Here is an 18,433-nt window from a genome sequence, read left to right as displayed (position 1 = left end):
AAAGAACAATTCTCAGCTTTATATGAAGAAACAAAAGACCCAGGATAGCCAAACAACCCTGTACAATAGAGGAACTTCTGGAGGCATCACCATCCCCGACTTCAAGCTCTATTACAGAGCTACAGTCCTGAAAACAGCTTGGTATTGACACTAAAATAGACAGGTAGACCAATGGAATAGAGCTGAACACCCTGATATTTACCCACACAACTACAAACACCTGATTTTTGAAAACTATTCAAATTTATATGCTGGAACATAGAGAACATCTTCACCAAATGTTGCTGGCCAACTGCATGCAGATATGTAGAAGACTAGATATAGACACAAGCTTATTGACACGCACAAAACTTAAGTCAAAATGGATCAACAACTTCAACACAAACCCACCCACACTAACTCTATTAGAAGACAAAGTGGGAAATACACTTGAATTAATTGGTACAGGGGACTGCTTCCTGAACATTACACCAGTAGAACAGATACTGAGAACAACAACTGATAAATGGGACCTACTGAAACTGAGAAGCTTCTGTAAGGCAGAGGACACAGTCCACAAGACAAAACTGAAGCCCACAGACTGGGAAAAGATATTCACAAACCCCACATCTGACAGAGGGCTGATCGGCAAAATATTCAAAGAACTCAAGAAGCTAGTCTCTAAAACATGAAACAATCCAATTAAAATGTGGGGTACAGAACTAAATAGACAATTCTCAATAGAGGAATCTAAAATGGCTGAAAGACACATAACAAAGTGTTCAACATCCTTAGCCATCAGGGAAATGCAAATCAAAACAACTCTGAGATACCATCTTACTCCTGTCAGAATGGCAAATATCAAAACCACCAATGACAGTTTATGCTGGAGAGGATGTGGAGAAAAAGGAACACGTCTCCACTGCTGGTGGGAGTGCCAACTTGTACAGCCACTTTGGAAATCAGTATGGCGACTCCTCAAGAAAATGGTAATGAGTCTATCACAAGATCCAGTGGATTCTTAGGCACATATACCAGAAAAGCACATTCATACAAGGACATCTGTTCAACCATGTTCATAGCAGCACTATTTGTAATAGCCAGAAACTGGAAGCAGCCTAGATGCCCCTCAACTGAAGAATGGATAGAGAAAATGTGGTACATTTACTCAGCAGAAAAAAATAATGGAATCTTGAAATTTTCAGGAAAATGGATGGAACTAGAAGAAACCATTCTGAACAAGGTGACCCAATAACACAAAGACAAATGATATGTACTCACTCATATGTTGATTTTAGACATAGATTAAAGGATTACCAGCCTACAATCCACACTGCAGAGAAGCTAGTAAACTAGGAGGACCCTAAGAGAGGCATACATGGTCCCCTGGAGCAGGGGAAAAAGGTCAAGATCCCCTGAGCAAATTGAGAGCAAGGGAAGACGGGGGAGGGAGCAAGGAGAATGAGAAGGGTAGGAGAGGAGGGATGCAGAGGAAATGTGAGAGCAGAAAGGTTGAGTCAGGGGAAGAATAGAAGATAACAAGAATGGAGATATCATAATAGAGGGAGACATTTTAGGTTTACAGAAAAATCAAGCACCAGGGAAACGTCTGGGGATCTAAAAAGATGACACCTACTAACAATCTAAGCAACAGAAGAGAGGCTACATTAAATGCCCTCCCCTGATAATGAGATTGATGACTGACTTGTTTGCCACCCAATAGCCCTCATCCAGCAGCTGGTGGCAGTAGAAGCTGGCACCCACAACTTATCACTGAACTGAACTGGAATCCAGGTGCAGACAGGATGAGTTAAGAGAAAAGGTGTCCAGACCAGGCTGGTGAAACCCAGGGAAACAACTGACCTGAACATCGGGGACTCTTGCTCCCCAGACTGATAGCTGGGATACCAGCATACGACTGATCAAGACCCCAGAAACATGGATTTCATTGAGGAATCCTCAGTAATCTACAGGACCTCCTGCAGTAGTTCAATACTTATCCCTAGAATAGGTATGGACTTTGGGAGCCCATTCCACAAAGAGGAATTCTCCCTGAGCCAAGACACACAGGGGTGGGCCTAGGCCTATCCCAAAGGATATGATAGACCCTGATGACACCCCATGGAAGGCCTCACCATCCATGGGGAGCAGAAAGGATGTGTGATAGGTAGGGTTTTATTTGGGGTGGTGGTGGTAGGGAAGGAAGGGAGGGAGAAGGGAACTGGGGTTGTCATGTAAAACAATTTTGTTTCTAATTCAAATAAAAAATCTAAAAGAAAAAAAGAATTCTTTAAGAAATATTCGACTAACCAAAAAATGATAATTTTTTAGGTCCATCTCTTCTTCATCCTCCGCATTGGGCTTTTTAGATTTTGCTGCTGTAGAGTCCCTAGATTCTTCTTGTGTCACATAATGGTCTTTCTGTTGTTGAGTGTGTTCTTATTCTGTTGTCTTCCCATCCCTTTTTCCATTGGGTGCAAGCGGGGTGTCTCCCTCTCTCAGGCGGCAGGCAGAGGACAGAGAGCAGTCGGAAACCAAGACTGATGTGCATCTGGACTCAGGGTGGGTCTTCCAGTCTGGGCAGAGGTTTTAAACTGTCATTCACAAATTATATTGAAGATTAAATGAAGAGCTTCTATGTAACTCAGAAATGATTAAAACTAAATATAAAGTTAAATGGATAATATTACTGGGTTCATGGTTCAATTAGACAAAATAAAAGTCAGATAAAAGGCATGCAGATTTTGTATGTACACAACAAAATTGCCCTCAGCCTGGAAGAATTAAATGATATCACTAGAGGAATAGGGGATGGAACAGGACATAATCATGTCAAACTCAAAAGTCAGCTTTTGGAAATTAAGATTTTCACCAACTCTAGATGTAGCACTGTGTGTCTGTGAGTCATTCAGATTGCTTGTCCATCTGTTTGCATTTGTGTATCGCTCTCCCACCATCTTTCCCTCTCTCCCTCCTCTCTCTCTCTCTCTCTGCCTCTCTCTCTATCTGTCTATCTATCTATCTATCTATCTATATATATATATGTATATACACACACAATCTGTGTGTGCCTGTGTGTGTGTAAAAATATTTTAGATAAAGAAAAGCAGATATTATGTGAATATTGAATAGTCTTGATATAATTGTGGATGGGACTCCATATGAAGATAATTGGGAAGACAAATACATGAGAAAATATCATCAGTACACTCTCCCACCAACAATAAAGATTCTAGATTGCAAAATAGAGTCGTTGAATATGAAAAGGAAATAAGATTTTACACATTCAACACATGGTTATTTAACAGTTATTATTTGCTACTAAGACACTTCAGGTCACTCCTGGAATGTAAATTAGCAAAACAATGTAGGAAATGGAATGAAGTAGAAGAATTTGGTCATCACAAGGTATCTATGAAAACTGAGGATCAGAGAGGGAGATCGTTGTTTGGAACTCAAATTCTCAATTTATCTTCTCATTAATAAAGATTGTTTGGGAGGAAGAGTGATAGGTTGCATGTAGTGTTTGAAATAAGGCAAAAAGATCTGGTTTTCTCTCTGGATGTTTTTCAATATTTAAGAATCAACATTGAACATACAAATGAATTGTGATTCTGTAATGAGATGGGTGCCCTGTAATTTTGTGATTTGAACTGATTAGAGGTTCTCTGGACAATGGAGGTTTTGGTTGGATAGTGTTAACCTGTCACTGGTGTAACTTAGGCCATACAGTGCATATTCTGTGGATGTCAGATGCTCCACAAATTAGGCTGCTAGCCATGGCAAGAAATTGTTGATGTAATGCCCCATGTGTAACCATGAATTGTGACCTTTGTGTCATTCTTGAATTATTAATTCATGGATTCCCTGTTTGTCATCTGAGAAAATACATTCACCTCATTTTTAATGGTGTTACCAAAAAGTAAGGTAGACTTGGGACCATATTTTCTAAATATGTGTTCCTCCCAGGGCCCTTATAATCACAAACATGAGTCATGTCATGGAATGAGAGACTGAACTATATATATATATATATATATATATATATATATATATATATATCAACTCATGTTTTCCACATACACTGTGCACCCCAGATGCAGTGCCCCAGGGAAGAGGTGTTTATTATTCCTCCAGGGGTGAAGAAACACCTGTGAGAAAAAGGAATCACAGATTTGAAAATAGCCTCTCCTTTGGCCTAGAAATTAAAGCAAGTAGGAAAAGTGGTGCCCATTTAATGTGCCTCTCAACATGACACTTCACAATTCATGCTGCCCTGGTATAGTACCGGACAGAGATGTTCAATTTGACTTTCCTCTTGCTGCTCCTCAACATTCAAATTCATATGGCCAGTTTCATGCAGTCCAGGTGTTTTTGGAAAATGAAGCAGAAGGAAGGCAAGCATGGAGACTTGAAGAAAGGTTGTTTCTTCTCCCCTAGAACAGTGCAGTGGCCAGTGGATAAAGAGTATTTCAACCAAATTTTAAATATACAGTAAGTATTTTTGCATTTCCCACATAAATGCCATCATCAATATTTCAAGGTGGGTCTTAAATCTTCTGTCTCCTTCTATGAAACTCCATACCAACCCATGACCCCAAGCTCTTTTAGAGACTCATTGCTACTTTACTCTTTTTGTTAGCCCAGTGTGTGTTCTGTTTTTCTTCAAGTTAGCCTCCCACTTACAAGTCTGGAAGCAGAAAGAAGGAAGCTGTATCTACCATTAACCATCACAAAGAGCCCTCCTTTTAACATTGTAGATAGCAAGTAGCCAGTAATGTCTCATCAAAAGAAAACAGATACTATTTCAATGAATTTCATCCTAAGAACATGAAAGTAATTGACTGTAGCTTCTGCTGATGGTTGTTATAACAGTGTGTGCTTGTGTGAAGACCAAAATTGTTTATGCCATACATAGCTGCAAAGAGATTCCACATAGATATTAAGTAATCCCTCAAATTCCTTACATGTGGCCACTCTGCTTCTTGATATTGACTTGAGAATATACTTTTTTTGGAGACAGGGTTTCTCTGTGTATCTTTGGAGCCTATCCTGGCACTCACTCTGGAGACCAGGCTGGCCTTGAACTTACAGAGATCCACCTGTTTCTGCCTCCTAAGTGCGGGGATTAAATGTGTGTGTCACCAACACCCCGCTGGAGAAAATACTTAAGGGACCTGTCTGTTGTGAGCTCCATTTTTCTTCCTTTCTCCCCATACTTCACTTACACACATGAACAACCACTTGATTTGAAGTATTGCAAAGTCTAGTTCTCTGCTCTCCCTTTACAGTAAAGAAGGAATGAATGTATTTTTAATGATTTTTTGTAGTCTTTACAAACTGAGGCTACAACTTACAGTGATGGCTGTTTACTTTCCTTGTCAATTGCCTCAATAACAGCTGTGACATATGATGTTTGACAACACTTGAGAACAGGGAGCAGAGTTACCTACTAGTTCATCTTTGACCTTATTTAAAAATCATGTGTCTTTTCTCTTTAGGAATAAATTGTTTAACCTCTGACACTTATATCACTCTTAACTCTTATGTTTCACTTTCAGCACTTTTCTAATTGTAGATGCTTATTTTTTACCAATGTAGGCACTATACAATGTTGATTTTGTAGAATGCAGGTAGTTGGTTTAAAATACAGCACTTTCAGTAGGCAAATATGAGAGATCAAGGCACTGATGTTTGTTGAATTCAGTATAGTGAAGTTAGTGTTTCAGTTATATAAGATCTACTCTCAAATTCCTGTGTTTTTATTGAAAATTTTAATGACACTTTTTCTTTGGTAATAAGGAGCATTTATAAAGTGACTCTTTTATATACAGAGACATAAGAAAGTTACAATTTTTAAATGGAAAACATATTGCATTTAACTCTGAGTAAATAGTTCAAAATAAAGAGTTTGGTGTATATTAATCATAGTATATAAAATGACTATGAAAATGCATGAGCTATCATTCTTCCCATAAACATGAACAAAACATGCTATTGTTCTCTTCCAAGTGTCTTGTTGTGCATATTTATTACAAAACAATTAATCATTCCCAAACATTTTCTACTTTATATTGTTCTAGTTTATAAAAATGTAATGCTGACAATAAATTCGCAGTGGGATTCCAGCGTTATGTCAATGTAAATACAAAGGTAATCAAATGATATTCTGTAGTAGAAAACTATGATGGTCATATGTGCCCAATTTGAGTATATGACGTGCCTGTGTAAAAATCACATAGTTGCACAATACTATAGGGAGCATACATACTTTTAATATCTGCATTCTGGACCTAGAGAAGGTGTATCTTGTACATGTGAGACCAAACTACAGTATAGGAAATTGTAATTCAAACCAAGTTTTTTGTGCCCTTCCGTGGCCAAATTTAGTATTAATCTTGTCAAACACACATATTGATGCAGAATATGTATCTTTTACCAAATATGTCTTTGTTGTTTGAGTTTATTTAAAAGTAAGTATTAAGGCCGAGGGGTGGTGGTGTACACCTTTAATCCCAGCACTTGGGAGGCCGATGCAAGTGGAACTATGTGAGTTATAGACCAGCCTTGTCTACAGGAGCTAGTTCAGGACTTCCTCCAAAGCCACAGGGAAACCCTGTCTCGGAAAACCAAAATAAATAAATAAGTATTAAAAAGGAATTTTTGCCTGCAGCAGTTAACCTTGAAAGAAAAGCATGAGAGAGGTTTAGATGGACATGGGACGATATGTTAACTCTATTGTCCACTAATTATCATGAACTGAAAGTCCATAGACAAATGTCACCCCCAAAAGATAATGGTGTTCTCTTCTGTGATTTCTTTGTCAACCTTAGCCATTTCATTAATTTTTATAAGAAAATATAAACTCTTTAGCTTACACATCATGTGCATTTTTATATTACTCAATGAGTTCAATAGAAAGATGGCTATGTTTACTATTTGGTCAATGACTATGCCTGGTCTATACCTTCTGAGGAAGCAGTCACAAGCCAGAGATGGAAGAGGCTTTCTGTGTAAGATGCCAAAGAAGCATCTCATTCATGGGAGATGGATCCCTATGGACTTCAAAGCTTTTGCAAGCTTCTAAGTCCTTATGTGTTTCCAACCTCAAAACAGAAGGTATTTGTTTCAATATTTGAAGGAGGGTGGTCCTTGTATTGTCTACAAATGATTGTGTATTTTCTCTGTCCAATTTGAACACATTACCTTTTACAGAACACCAACTGAGAACTACAAGTATGCACTGGCGTTGGCTTTTACCCTGGATGAGCTCAACAGGAACCCTGATCTATTACCAAATAAATCCTTGGTATTTAGTAGCTATAAAGATAATTGCTTTGGTCTGTCTCAGTTGTACAGTATGAGTCAAATTTTGCCACAAGACCCTGTTTTTTTCCCTAATTATAACTGTGAGGAAGATATCGTCTGTTCTGTGATGCTTACAGGACCAAACTGGGAAACATCTGCGATACTTCTGGCATACATGGACCTCTGGAAATCTCAACAGGTAAGAATTTTACGGGTTGGATTTGATTGAAAGGGTGACCTCATGGATACCAGTCCCAGATATTAAAACCTGTTAGGAGGTGACTAGACTTGCATTTATGTCAATATATGTAGCTCATGAGTACTATTCAGAGAATGATGGGCTGTCTGCATTTCCTTGTCTGTAATACAAACAAGGGAAGATGTAATAGCTAAGGGGATTAGGCAAGGGGGTGTTCTAGAACTCTTTGTAAAAAATGTTTTTACAAGTTCTTAGGAGTGCATGTTACCTCATGCTGCTCCCTGCATCCTAGGTTATTCATCTTACCTATGGATCCTACCATCCAATCCTAAGTGATCATGAAAAATTTCCCTATCTATACCAAATGGCATCCAAGCACACATCTCTAGCCTTGGCCATGGTCTCCGTCATACTTCACTTCTGCTGGAACTGGGTAGGGCTGGTCATCTCAGACAATGATCAGGGCACCCAATTTCGCTCATATTTGAGAAGAGAGTTGGAAAAAAATACAGTCTGCTTTGCCTTTGTCAATATGATTCCAATCAACATGCAGTTATACATATCCAGAGCTGAATTATATTATAATCAAATCAACACATCATCCACAAATGTTGTTATCATTTATGGTGACACAGACAGTACTCTTGCTTTGAGCTTTCAAATGTGGGAATCCAGAGGTTTACAGAAAATATGGGTCATCACCTCACACTGGGATGTGACTACAAGTAAAAGAGACTTCATGCTTGACTCATCCCATATGACTCTAGCTTTTGTACACCATCATGGTGAGATTTCTGGCTTTAAAGATTTTGTCCAGACAATGAACCCTCTCAAATACACAGATGAATACCTTGCAAGGATGGAGTGGATGAAATTTAACTGTGAAGTGTTCACATCTAACTGTAAGACACTGAAAAACTGCTCATTGAATTCCCCCATGGAATGGCTAGTGGTACGGAGTATTGACTTGTCCTTTAGTGATGGAATTTATGACATATACAATGCTGTGTATGCTCTGGCCCATGCACTGCATGAGATGTTTCTTCAGCAAGTAGAATATACAACCATGGACAATGGGAAAGGACATAGTTCTATCTGCTTGAAGGTAATATTTCTTCTATTGTATAATATTTGGTGTCATCAATGTCATATCTTTAGGAGTCTTTCAGATGACCAAACTCAGTGGACTAGGAAGTATTTCCCACAAAAGAAAGATGTCTAAGCATTTTTTTCTGCTGAGGGAGTAAATTATGTGTTTGGTAGAAACCTCTAGTGCAAAGGCAATGCAGCAGAAGATAAAATGCATCAAGGACAATTGGTGATTTTTTTACTGAGCATCTGAATATCATAACCCCTGTTCTAAGATTGTAAACCTTATCAGTCCTTTCTCATGAACACTCCCTGTTAGTAGATTATGTCTGTGTACATTAATCATAGCAATGTTGTAAATAGTGTAGGGAATGATATTCTTAAGTGTTCTCAACTGAATCTTTCCCCACAATCAGCCTTGGGGACCACAGTTGACATTCTGATAGTTATTACACAGGCAATATTCCTGTGATTCAGTTCAGTACATACATGTGCATGAATGACTGAAAGTTTCTCACTCTATATGTGTGCATGTTTGTGTGTTTCCGCTCATCTGTGTGTGTGTGTGTGTGTGTGTGTGTGTGTGTGTGTGTGTGTGTGTGTCTTCATATACAGGCCTCTATCAGTATTGACTATCTTCCTTTGTAATTGATAATAAATTTGTCTGTGTCTTTCTGCATGGGTATTTTTTCCTGTGTGTATCTACCTGTGTATACTTGGCAGTGAATTTGTCTGCATGAGACTTTTTGTATATGTGTGCATTCCCTTATATGTGCTAACACATATGAATATATGCATTGTTCTCTCTCTCTCTCTCTCTCTCTCTCTCTCAATGCTTCTCTCTATTGTGCTTTTACCTGTGTTCTTTTCCCTGTATGTATTTGGGTATATGTGTATCCCTGTCTATGTTTTTTCAGTGTGTTTGTATGTATGTTTAGATGAATATGCCTATATATTTTTGCCTGCATATGTATAGGAATTCAAGGCATATATGTATGTGTATGTTTGACAAAAGTCTTTGTGGCTGTATTTTGTGTTGTCTCTGGATAGACATGAGTCTCTCTTTCTCATATGTATGTGTGTGTGTATGAATATATTACATATCTTTGTATGGTGTCTGCATATATGTCTCTTTATGTGTTTGGCAGGTTCTCCTAAGGGAGAACATTATTATATTCATTTAATCCATTTACTTTCACTGAGATGGCTCCCCTGGGCACCTGAAATAATGTTGCCTTTAAGATAAAATCAGAAATTTTTCTTCAAAAAGTGGCAAACAGAATTTAGGATGACGTCTGTCTTACAGCTGAATACATTTCTGAAGAAGACCCAATTCACAAATCCTGTTGGGGACAGAGTGAATATGAACCAAAAAGAAGAACATCAGGAAGAGTATTACATTCTCCAGATTTGGAATTTCCCACATGGTCTTAGATTTAAGATTAAGATAGTACAGTTTAGCCCATATTTTCCAACTGGTGAACAGCTCCACGTATATGAAGAAATGATAAAATGGGCCACAGGAAATACACAGGTGGGTCTCACCAAATTGTACTAATTTCCATTACAGAGCAATAACACTGTCAAGTGGGAACATGTGTGCTTCCTTGATACTTAATGTAATAAATTGTCACACATGAGACAATATCAAGCCTCCTACTTTATGCTTCTTCTTCTCTTCTTTTTGATATGACACTTTATTAATAATTTGAGGATTTCCAACATGCATACAGTGCATTTTATGATATTCAATCCTGATTGTTGTTATAAATATGAATACAAACCAGTTATAAAAATGATTTAATATAAATTCCTGTAAAGTGAGCAATATTCTCTTGGATCATACTGATTAACATACAGCAATTTCTTTCCTTGTTCTGAATCTTGGGTACAGATGTTGAAAAATTAGACTGTCGTAAGAATAAAGTAATTAAAATTACACAAATCATACATTTTTATTATTTAATTTTGTTTAATACTTTTTAAAAAAGAGTTCCTAAATTGTCAACACCTCTAATCATAGATTAACATTTTCAAGATGTATATTAGATGTTCTATGAATTATTAAGTTGCTTCTTCTTTCTTTTTTCTTTTTCTTTTTTGTGGGTACAGGTGTTTTGTCCTCAGGTATGCTTGCAACTGCTGTGACTTTGGTTCATATTGATGACAGAAGAGTTATTTGAGTTATTTGAGTCCCTAGGAAATGATCCACACAGTGACTGCTAACAATCAGTTTTGAGTCCTATTCATGAGCTGGATTTAACTACCTAACACTGAGTCCTGTCTCCAGCTCTGAATCAAACACTATAGAAGAATTTTATCACTGGAGATATCTTGCTTGCTCAGATTAATTATTTCATAGTTCATCCAAGATAATAAGGGAGTGTCTAGTTTTCTTCTCTTTATTTGAAACATTGTTAGTAAAAAATGGGTTTTGATGAAATTTGTAAATGAAATATTGAATTATTGGTCATGGATATTTTATAGGGATGAAGTCAGATGTGGGTGGTTTTAAGTTTTCCAATTCAAACAGCCTAGTACAATTTAGGTTGATTTTTAAAGACTGCAATTTCAGCAAAGTCTTCAAGAAAAATCTGAAGTGATATCTCAGGTTACCTGTTTATTATGAATTGTAGAGTTTTTGTTCTTTCCCCAAGTGTAAGAAGGGTAATACACAGGGAAAATATCATAAGCTGAAGGTATAGATACTGATCTATATATCCATGTAAAGGGCAGCAATGAAATTGCGTGTGTATTCTACCCATACTGTGCTTGAGCCTTGCTAAAACATCCACTGGAAAAACACTAGGAATTAAAAACAATTAAACCAGTGCTCTGCTTTCAGGAATGCAAATTAAAATGTAGAACCAAACAGAAAACAAATATACAGGATGATATCAAAGCAACATGGCTCAAAATCTTACAGTCATAAACTTAAAGGAGAGTATGTTCAACGACATACTGAACAAGGAAATAAAAGAACGATCAAGAGTGTTCCAGAAAAATGAAAGAACACAAATCACTTCTTGGAGAAGCAATGGGACCATGAAAACTTGTATACAATTAGACAGTTAATGGTAATGTGACAAAGGATTTCTCTAAAGGTACAAAATATTTAAAAAGTTTAAACTAAATTATATAAAGGTAAAGCAAAAAAATCAAATAAAAATATCATTTAAAATACTCAGCAAGAGAATATTTTAAGTTGTACACAGGATGGAAGACTTGGAAAACAGGACTAGAACAGAAAATTCAAAATATGACAAAAATATTACAAAAGGGATGAAAATCATAGGACATAAAAGCAATATGAATAAAGATCAAATTTAGAAACCACAGGCACAAGAGGAGAAGGAAACACTAAATTCATCAACATTATATCCAGCAAAATGAGATTTAAATATCCAAAACTACAGCAGGATATGTAGCCATATAGATTTGATAGTCATTTAAATACCAAAGATTCAACATCAGAAAGAAACCTCGATATTTTTTTTATTTAATATTTTTATTCTAAATAAGAATGGAATTTGAATACTGCAGGAGATAAGATCCAGTTGTAAACAGCAGATTCTACTGAGAATACTGTTTTTTTCCTTTAGAAGCACTCTTATTTACATATGCATTTCTGCATTCCTTCAAACCCTCCCCACCAACCCACCAACACCCTGCCACCCCCTCCGCAGGGATAGTGAGGCCCTCCATGGGGGACAGTGAAAGTCCATCATATAATTTGGTGATGGGCACAGGCCCTCTTCCTGTATCTGGGCTGCAATAGTATCCCTCCATAGTGAATGGGCACCCAAGGTCCATTTGTGCTCTGGGGATAAATACTGGATCCATTGTTAGAGGTCCCATAGACTGCCCTGGCCTCCTACCTGGCACCCACATTTGAGGGCTTGGTTCAGTCCAATTCTGGTTCCCCAGCTTTATGACTAGGGTCTCTGTGCTCTCACAAGGTCAGGTCAACTGTTTCTGTGGCTTTTTCCAGCAAGGTCTTTGCTCCTTTGCACATCCCACCTCCCTCTCTGGAACTGGATTCCAGGAGTATGTCTCAGTGTTTAGCTTTGGGTACATGTTTCTGCTTTGATCAGCTACTGGATGAAGGCTCCAGAATGAAAACCAAAGTAATCATCAATCTAAGAATCCTCTTAAAGTAGGAGAGTAATATATTTCAAATACTTAGAGACATATGCTGCCAATCCTGATTACTACAGCAAGCAATATTACCCCTGATTATAGAAAGAGACAGAACAAAGTTCTTTAATGCAAACAATTACAGAACGCATAACCAATGAAGCAACACTGTGAAAGTACTTAAAGAACTCTTTCAGACAAAGCAACAAGATGTCAAAGGAACATATAGCCATCACTGGAACAACAGTCAGACAACCAGCTATTGGAAAAATACAAAATATTGTGACAGATTATTTTGAAAAAGAGAACTTTTAGCAATAAAAGACAATAATTTACAAGAAGTTTTCAATAACAATTAAATGTTAATGGTCACATTTTCTAATCAAAATGCACAGACAATGAAACTGGTTAAAGAAACATTCCTTTGTTGCCTTCATGGGGAAAATAGGTTAGAAACCTTCTAAAAAAGTAAATCCAGAGAACAATATCTTAGATGGGCATGCATGTAATAATTCTGGACAAAACACCTCCCAAGAGATCTCAACAGCACAACAGGAAGATTAGTCTCTACAACCAAGATGACTTCATTTCAAGGATGCAAGCATGCTTCAACATATGCAGAAATTAAGAGTAAAACACCACATAAATAAACTCAAGGATAGAATTCAATGATATCCCCAATTATGCAGAAAGCACTCTTAGGTAAATCCAAACTTCATTAAGATTTAAAAAAAAAACATGAAAGAAAAAATCCTGACAGAATACAATGAGGACAACTTGACATATTAAGGTTTTCTGTGGCAAACATACTGACAACATTGTACCACGTGGAGAGTAAAGTCAAAGAATATCCATTACAGTGATTTGGAGTAATGTGTGTCTTGTGGTGCATGACTTTATTCAGATTTCTGGACAAAGATTCAGGGAGCTCTTTCTTTTTGTAGTAAGCCTCAAATACATGGGGAGCTCAAGCCAAACTGAGATCTGTCAGTAAAATAAGAAGAAAATGGAAAATGGTATGTATTTTCTCTACTCTTGTTCAAAATAGTCCATAAAAATTATCAAATTAAACAATAAATGAAAAAGAAGAGACATACAAAAATGAAGGAATGAAATTTGTCATGGATAAAGGAGTTTACAAAACAATAGCTAAACAATGAGAACTTGCTTCAACAAAAACAACAGAAAAGGAAGGATTGTAGTTCTCCACACTTGTGGAAAACATGAGATGATTCTGTCCTTAGGAGATGCTTTTCTTTTGACATAGAAATTAGCACAAAACAAAAGACGCAAAATGAGCAAACAAGCATCAGGAACCTTCTAATTAACATATGGATGACAATCACCAGCATCATGATAATCAAAGATAATACATACATTTTTAAAATTAGGAAATCCTTCCATTAACTTTAAACAAGGTAACTTTTATTGGGGTTCCCCCACATCCCTAGTCTTTGTAGGACTTTTCACATTGGGAAACAATTTACTTCCAGCTCAGTAAATATCAAGTCAGCACCTCCTTATGACTAAATACACTGGGCTCTGTCTACACAGCTCTTTGCTCTCCACACTCTGAATGTCATTCTTTGCATTACTATTTTATTGGAGTTAATTTGTGTTGTCTGAGTTTTTAGGAGGCATTTACCTTGTTTCAGATTCCCACTCATCCTATTTCACTTTTCAGTTATTGTCATCAATCAGTGATCATAAGTAAATGGAAGGGGAATGGTTGACATAGCTCATGGTTACAGTCAATGGAAGACTAGGCAGGAATCAGGAGACTGCTGCTAAAGCATAGACCCTGAATGAACAGGGAAAATGGCTTGCTGTCCTTGCATTTATCATAAAACCCTTCGAGGGACCACACCACCCATTAACAATTAATAAAAAGCTCCACATATAGGGTCACAGACTACTCTGAAAATGAGAATTTTTTATTTAAAATTCTGTGTCTTTTAAATCCTGTACTTTTGGAATGTGGTCACACATTTGGTGTATATAAAATTACCTTATTAATGTCTACACAGGCTACATAACATAGGTATGAAAGAAATAGGTGAAACTTTTGTTATCACCATGTGTCTAATTTTCCTCAGATGCCACCCTCTGTGTGCAGTGCTGATTGTGGTCCTGGATTCAGAAAATTCTGGCAGGAGGGAATGGCAGTCTGCTGTTTCAAATGCCAGCCCTGCCCAGAAAATGAAATCTCTAATGAGACAAGTGAGTATTCCGGCAGTTATAAAGCATTCATTTTGATCACTCCTCTCAGCCTCCACACTGGGAAGCCTAAGGGGTCTGAAAGGGAATTGCACAAACACAATGTAATATTTGCCTATTTAAGCTTTATAAAAATATAAGCATTAGCTCTGTCCCTGTGTCAAAATTCCTGTGCCTTGAACCACTTCTTGACTCATTGTAAATTCACCGCAGGTGGCCTTTTCTCAAAGATACTCTTTTGTTAATCAATGTGCAGTCTGAGAGAATTTTACACAAGGCCCTTCCACAACTTATAAATAGGGAACTACTAATCAACACAACATTATGTATAAACACTCGGTCTTAAGGTCTCTTGTATCATCTACTTAATGCTGTTTTTCAGTATCTGCTTCACAATTGAGTACATCCACTGAGTCTGGGTCTCACAGAGATTGAAACTGGGGAGGAGGAAGGTGTTTTCTATTCTCAAATGGAACAGAATCAATATGTAGGGGCATTTTAGTGCTAAGTATGTACAGCTGGTTCTACTTTGAGTGACAGGCTACAGCTTCTTCTGGATAAGACTCAGGAAGTTTCTGCTGATACTGCCAGAAGAATGAACTAAGGCCGCATTTATGATAACTTTTATTTTTGCACTTCCCAAACATTATTCATCCCTCACTTTCATGCTGCTACTTGCCCCATGTAATCCCAATAAGTTTTAAATCATCAGATATTTTGATAATTATATATGAATACACCTATGACTACATACACAATCATACAAAGTGCTGATTTCATTTAAAGGTGCTTTTATTTAAATGTGTTTGAGCCTGAAAATGTAAAATTGATAATGTATCAGAGGTCAGGTCCCAGTATAACACACAGTCTTCATATCTCCTGGGGACAGCATTCAGAGAAATGACGAAGACAAGGCCTCAGGAGGCACTGAATCCATGGGATCTTGGGTTTTAAAAACACCCAGAAAAGGTGTGGTTACAGAAACAGCTAACCTGAACAACGGGGAGCTTACAGACACCAGACTGATAGCTGGGAAACCAGCATAGGATAAACACAGACCCCCTGAATATGGGTGTCAGTTAGGAGGCCTGGACAGTGGAACAGTATTTATCCCTAGTACATGAATGGACTTTGGGAGCCCATTCTACATAGAGGGAAACTCTCTCAACCTAGACATATAAGGGTGGAGGGCTAGGCCCTGTTCAAAATGAAATGACAGACTTTGAATATCCCACAAGAAAAGCCTAACCCTCCCTGCGGAGCGGAAAGAGGATGGGATACGGGATTGGATGGGGTAGAGGAGGAGTGGAGGGAGAGGGAACTGGGATTGACATGTAAAATAAGCTTGTTCCTACTTTAAACTTAAACAAAGGAAAAAATGCTGTGGTTAATGAATTGAGCATTTGTGAATTCACCAATACATGTCATTTCTTCATAGCTCCCAGAATGGAGTAAAAATTCTGTGCTTCTTGATATCATGTGACATGATGGCATCAATATACCTAAATAGACAAAATAATTACTTTTGCTTTTGTTCCCCACAGATATAAAGAAAATTATGAAATGAGAGAATTTCTGTGCAACAAGGTCCTTCTATGACATTCTTAGCAACAAAATATAAACGTTGCAAAGTTTCTTATGTACATGTAATTGAAATGCCCTATCAATAAAAATGCTGAAGGTGAATTAATGGTACATTACTCTCGTCCTCAGATATGGATCGGTGTGTGAAGTGCCCAGATGACCAATATGCCAATATAGAGCAGAACCAATGTATGCACAAAGAAGTGATATTTCTGTCCTATGAAGACCATTTGGGGATCACTCTTGGCTTAATTGCCTCGTGCTTCTCTGCATTCACAACTATGGTGCTTGGAGTCTTTGTCAAGCACCATGACACTCCCATTGTGAAGGCAAATAATCAGAAGCTTAGTTACATCTTGCTCATCTCACTCTTCTTTTGTTTCCTCTGCTCCTTCCTCTTCATTGGCCGTCCAAACACAGCTACATGCATCTTTCAGCAAATCACATTTGGAGTTGTATTCACTGTAGCTGTTTCCGCTGTGTTGGCCAAAACAGTTATTGTGATTCTGGCTTTCAAAGTCACAGTCCCTGATAGAAGAATGAGATATTTCCTGATTTCAGGGGCCCCTAACTACATCATTGCCATCTGTACTCTCATCCAAGTTATTATCTGTTTAGTCTGGTTGGGAACATCTCCTCCCTCTGTTAATATTGATGCCCACTCTGAGCATGGCCACATCATCATTGTGTGCAGTAAGGGTTCTGTCACTGCCTTCTACTGTGTCCTAGGATACCTGGCCTGCCTAGCTCAGGTGAGCTTCACTGTGGCTTTCTTGTCCAGGAATTTGCCTAACACATTCAATGAAGCCAAGTTCCTGACATTCAGCATGCTGTTGTTCTGCTGTGTCTGGGTCACTTTCCTCCCTGTGTACCATAGTACCAAGGGTAAAGTCATGGTAGCTGTGGAAATTTTCTCCATCTTGGCTTCCAGTGCTGGGATGCTGGGATGCATTTTTGTTCCCAAGTGCTTCATAATTTTGTTTAGACCAGCAAGACAAATCTCTTCCAAATATCAGGGGAAAATCACCTTCCAGAACTGAATATTTTATTAGTTCTAACTCACAAGTATATATTTAGCTCATATCTAGCAAATATTCAATCATAATGCAAGACCTATCTCTTTTAGAATGACTCTCACTGTTTCCTCTTATAATATAGGCTAGTGGTATCATGTCTACTACTATTGTCTACATTGTGTCTTATACTCTTTCACTCGGTTAATGATTTCTGAAATCCTAGGCATTGGACAATAATGCAGATTTGAAATATTATTTTCTACTTAAAATACAAACTGTTCAAAATATTTGCTATGTTCTTATAAAATATCTGAGTGGACGAATAACTTTTATGGCAGCAGAGTGCTATTGGCAAAATACAAGATATTTTTGAGACAGAGATCCTTGGTTTGCAGACATATTTAGAGCAAAGTTCCTTCTTGTGGGGGGAAAGGAGGAAGATCCTGATTCACCCAAGGCGTTAGAAAAGTAGGACATGGAAGAAAAAGTGACATTTTGATAAACATATAGAAAGACTTTTACAGAAGCTTGGGTGATGCCTCAGCAGTTAATACCATGTGATGTTCTTGTTGAGAATACTAATCAATCTGTATCTTCAAAATTCTCTTTAGGACTTCCTAGAGCAATATATCCAAAGGATCAGATAGTCTCATCTGGGCTTCAAGTTTACCTTTGCATGTTAACACACACACACACACACACACACACACACACACACACACACAAAATTATGTAAGTTTTCAAATATTGGAAAAATATTAAAGACTCTGATTTGTGTTTTACCTCTTCAAATTGCTCTTAAGATATCAGAATTAGATATAATCTACAGATGAAGGATGGAATTTAGAAGAGATGTCCGGGTCTATTTACAGGCATTTGACATAAGAAGCTTCAATTTTTAGTG

General features: G+C 37.6%; 1 protein-coding gene across 1 annotated transcript; it reads left to right on the top strand.

Annotated features, from left to right (window-relative positions):
* Nucleotides 1–4,276: 4,276 nt before the first annotated feature.
* On the top strand, nucleotides 4,277–17,553 carry LOC100770699 (vomeronasal type-2 receptor 116). The gene is made up of 6 exons (XM_035453711.1): nucleotides 4,277–4,473; nucleotides 7,195–7,486; nucleotides 7,779–8,591; nucleotides 9,882–10,109; nucleotides 14,809–14,932; nucleotides 16,643–17,553. The coding sequence occupies exons 1-6, from the start codon at nucleotides 4,277–4,279 to the stop codon at nucleotides 17,551–17,553; spliced, it is 2,565 nt and encodes an 854-aa protein (XP_035309602.1).
* The last annotated feature ends 880 nt before the right edge of the window (nucleotides 17,554–18,433 follow it).

The sequence above is a fragment of the Cricetulus griseus genome, unplaced genomic scaffold (genome assembly GCF_003668045.3).
Source record: "Cricetulus griseus strain 17A/GY unplaced genomic scaffold, alternate assembly CriGri-PICRH-1.0 unplaced_scaffold_132, whole genome shotgun sequence".
Taxonomy (NCBI): Eukaryota; Metazoa; Chordata; class Mammalia; order Rodentia; family Cricetidae; genus Cricetulus; species Cricetulus griseus.
Note: the sequence above shows the minus strand (reverse complement) of the source record. Positions and strands in the feature narration are given on the sequence as shown.

Bases quoted from the DNA above. Each gene is read 5' to 3' on its own strand.
- LOC100770699 (XM_035453711.1), top strand. From the start codon at position 4,277: ATGTTCAATTTGACTTTCCTCTTGCTGCTCCTCAACATTCAAATTCAT. The intron at 4,474-7,194 runs GTAAGTATTTTT...TACCTTTTACAG, and splicing joins AACCAAATTTTAAATATACA to AACACCAACTGAGAACTACA. The intron at 7,487-7,778 runs GTAAGAATTTTA...CCTGCATCCTAG, and splicing joins ACCTCTGGAAATCTCAACAG to GTTATTCATCTTACCTATGG.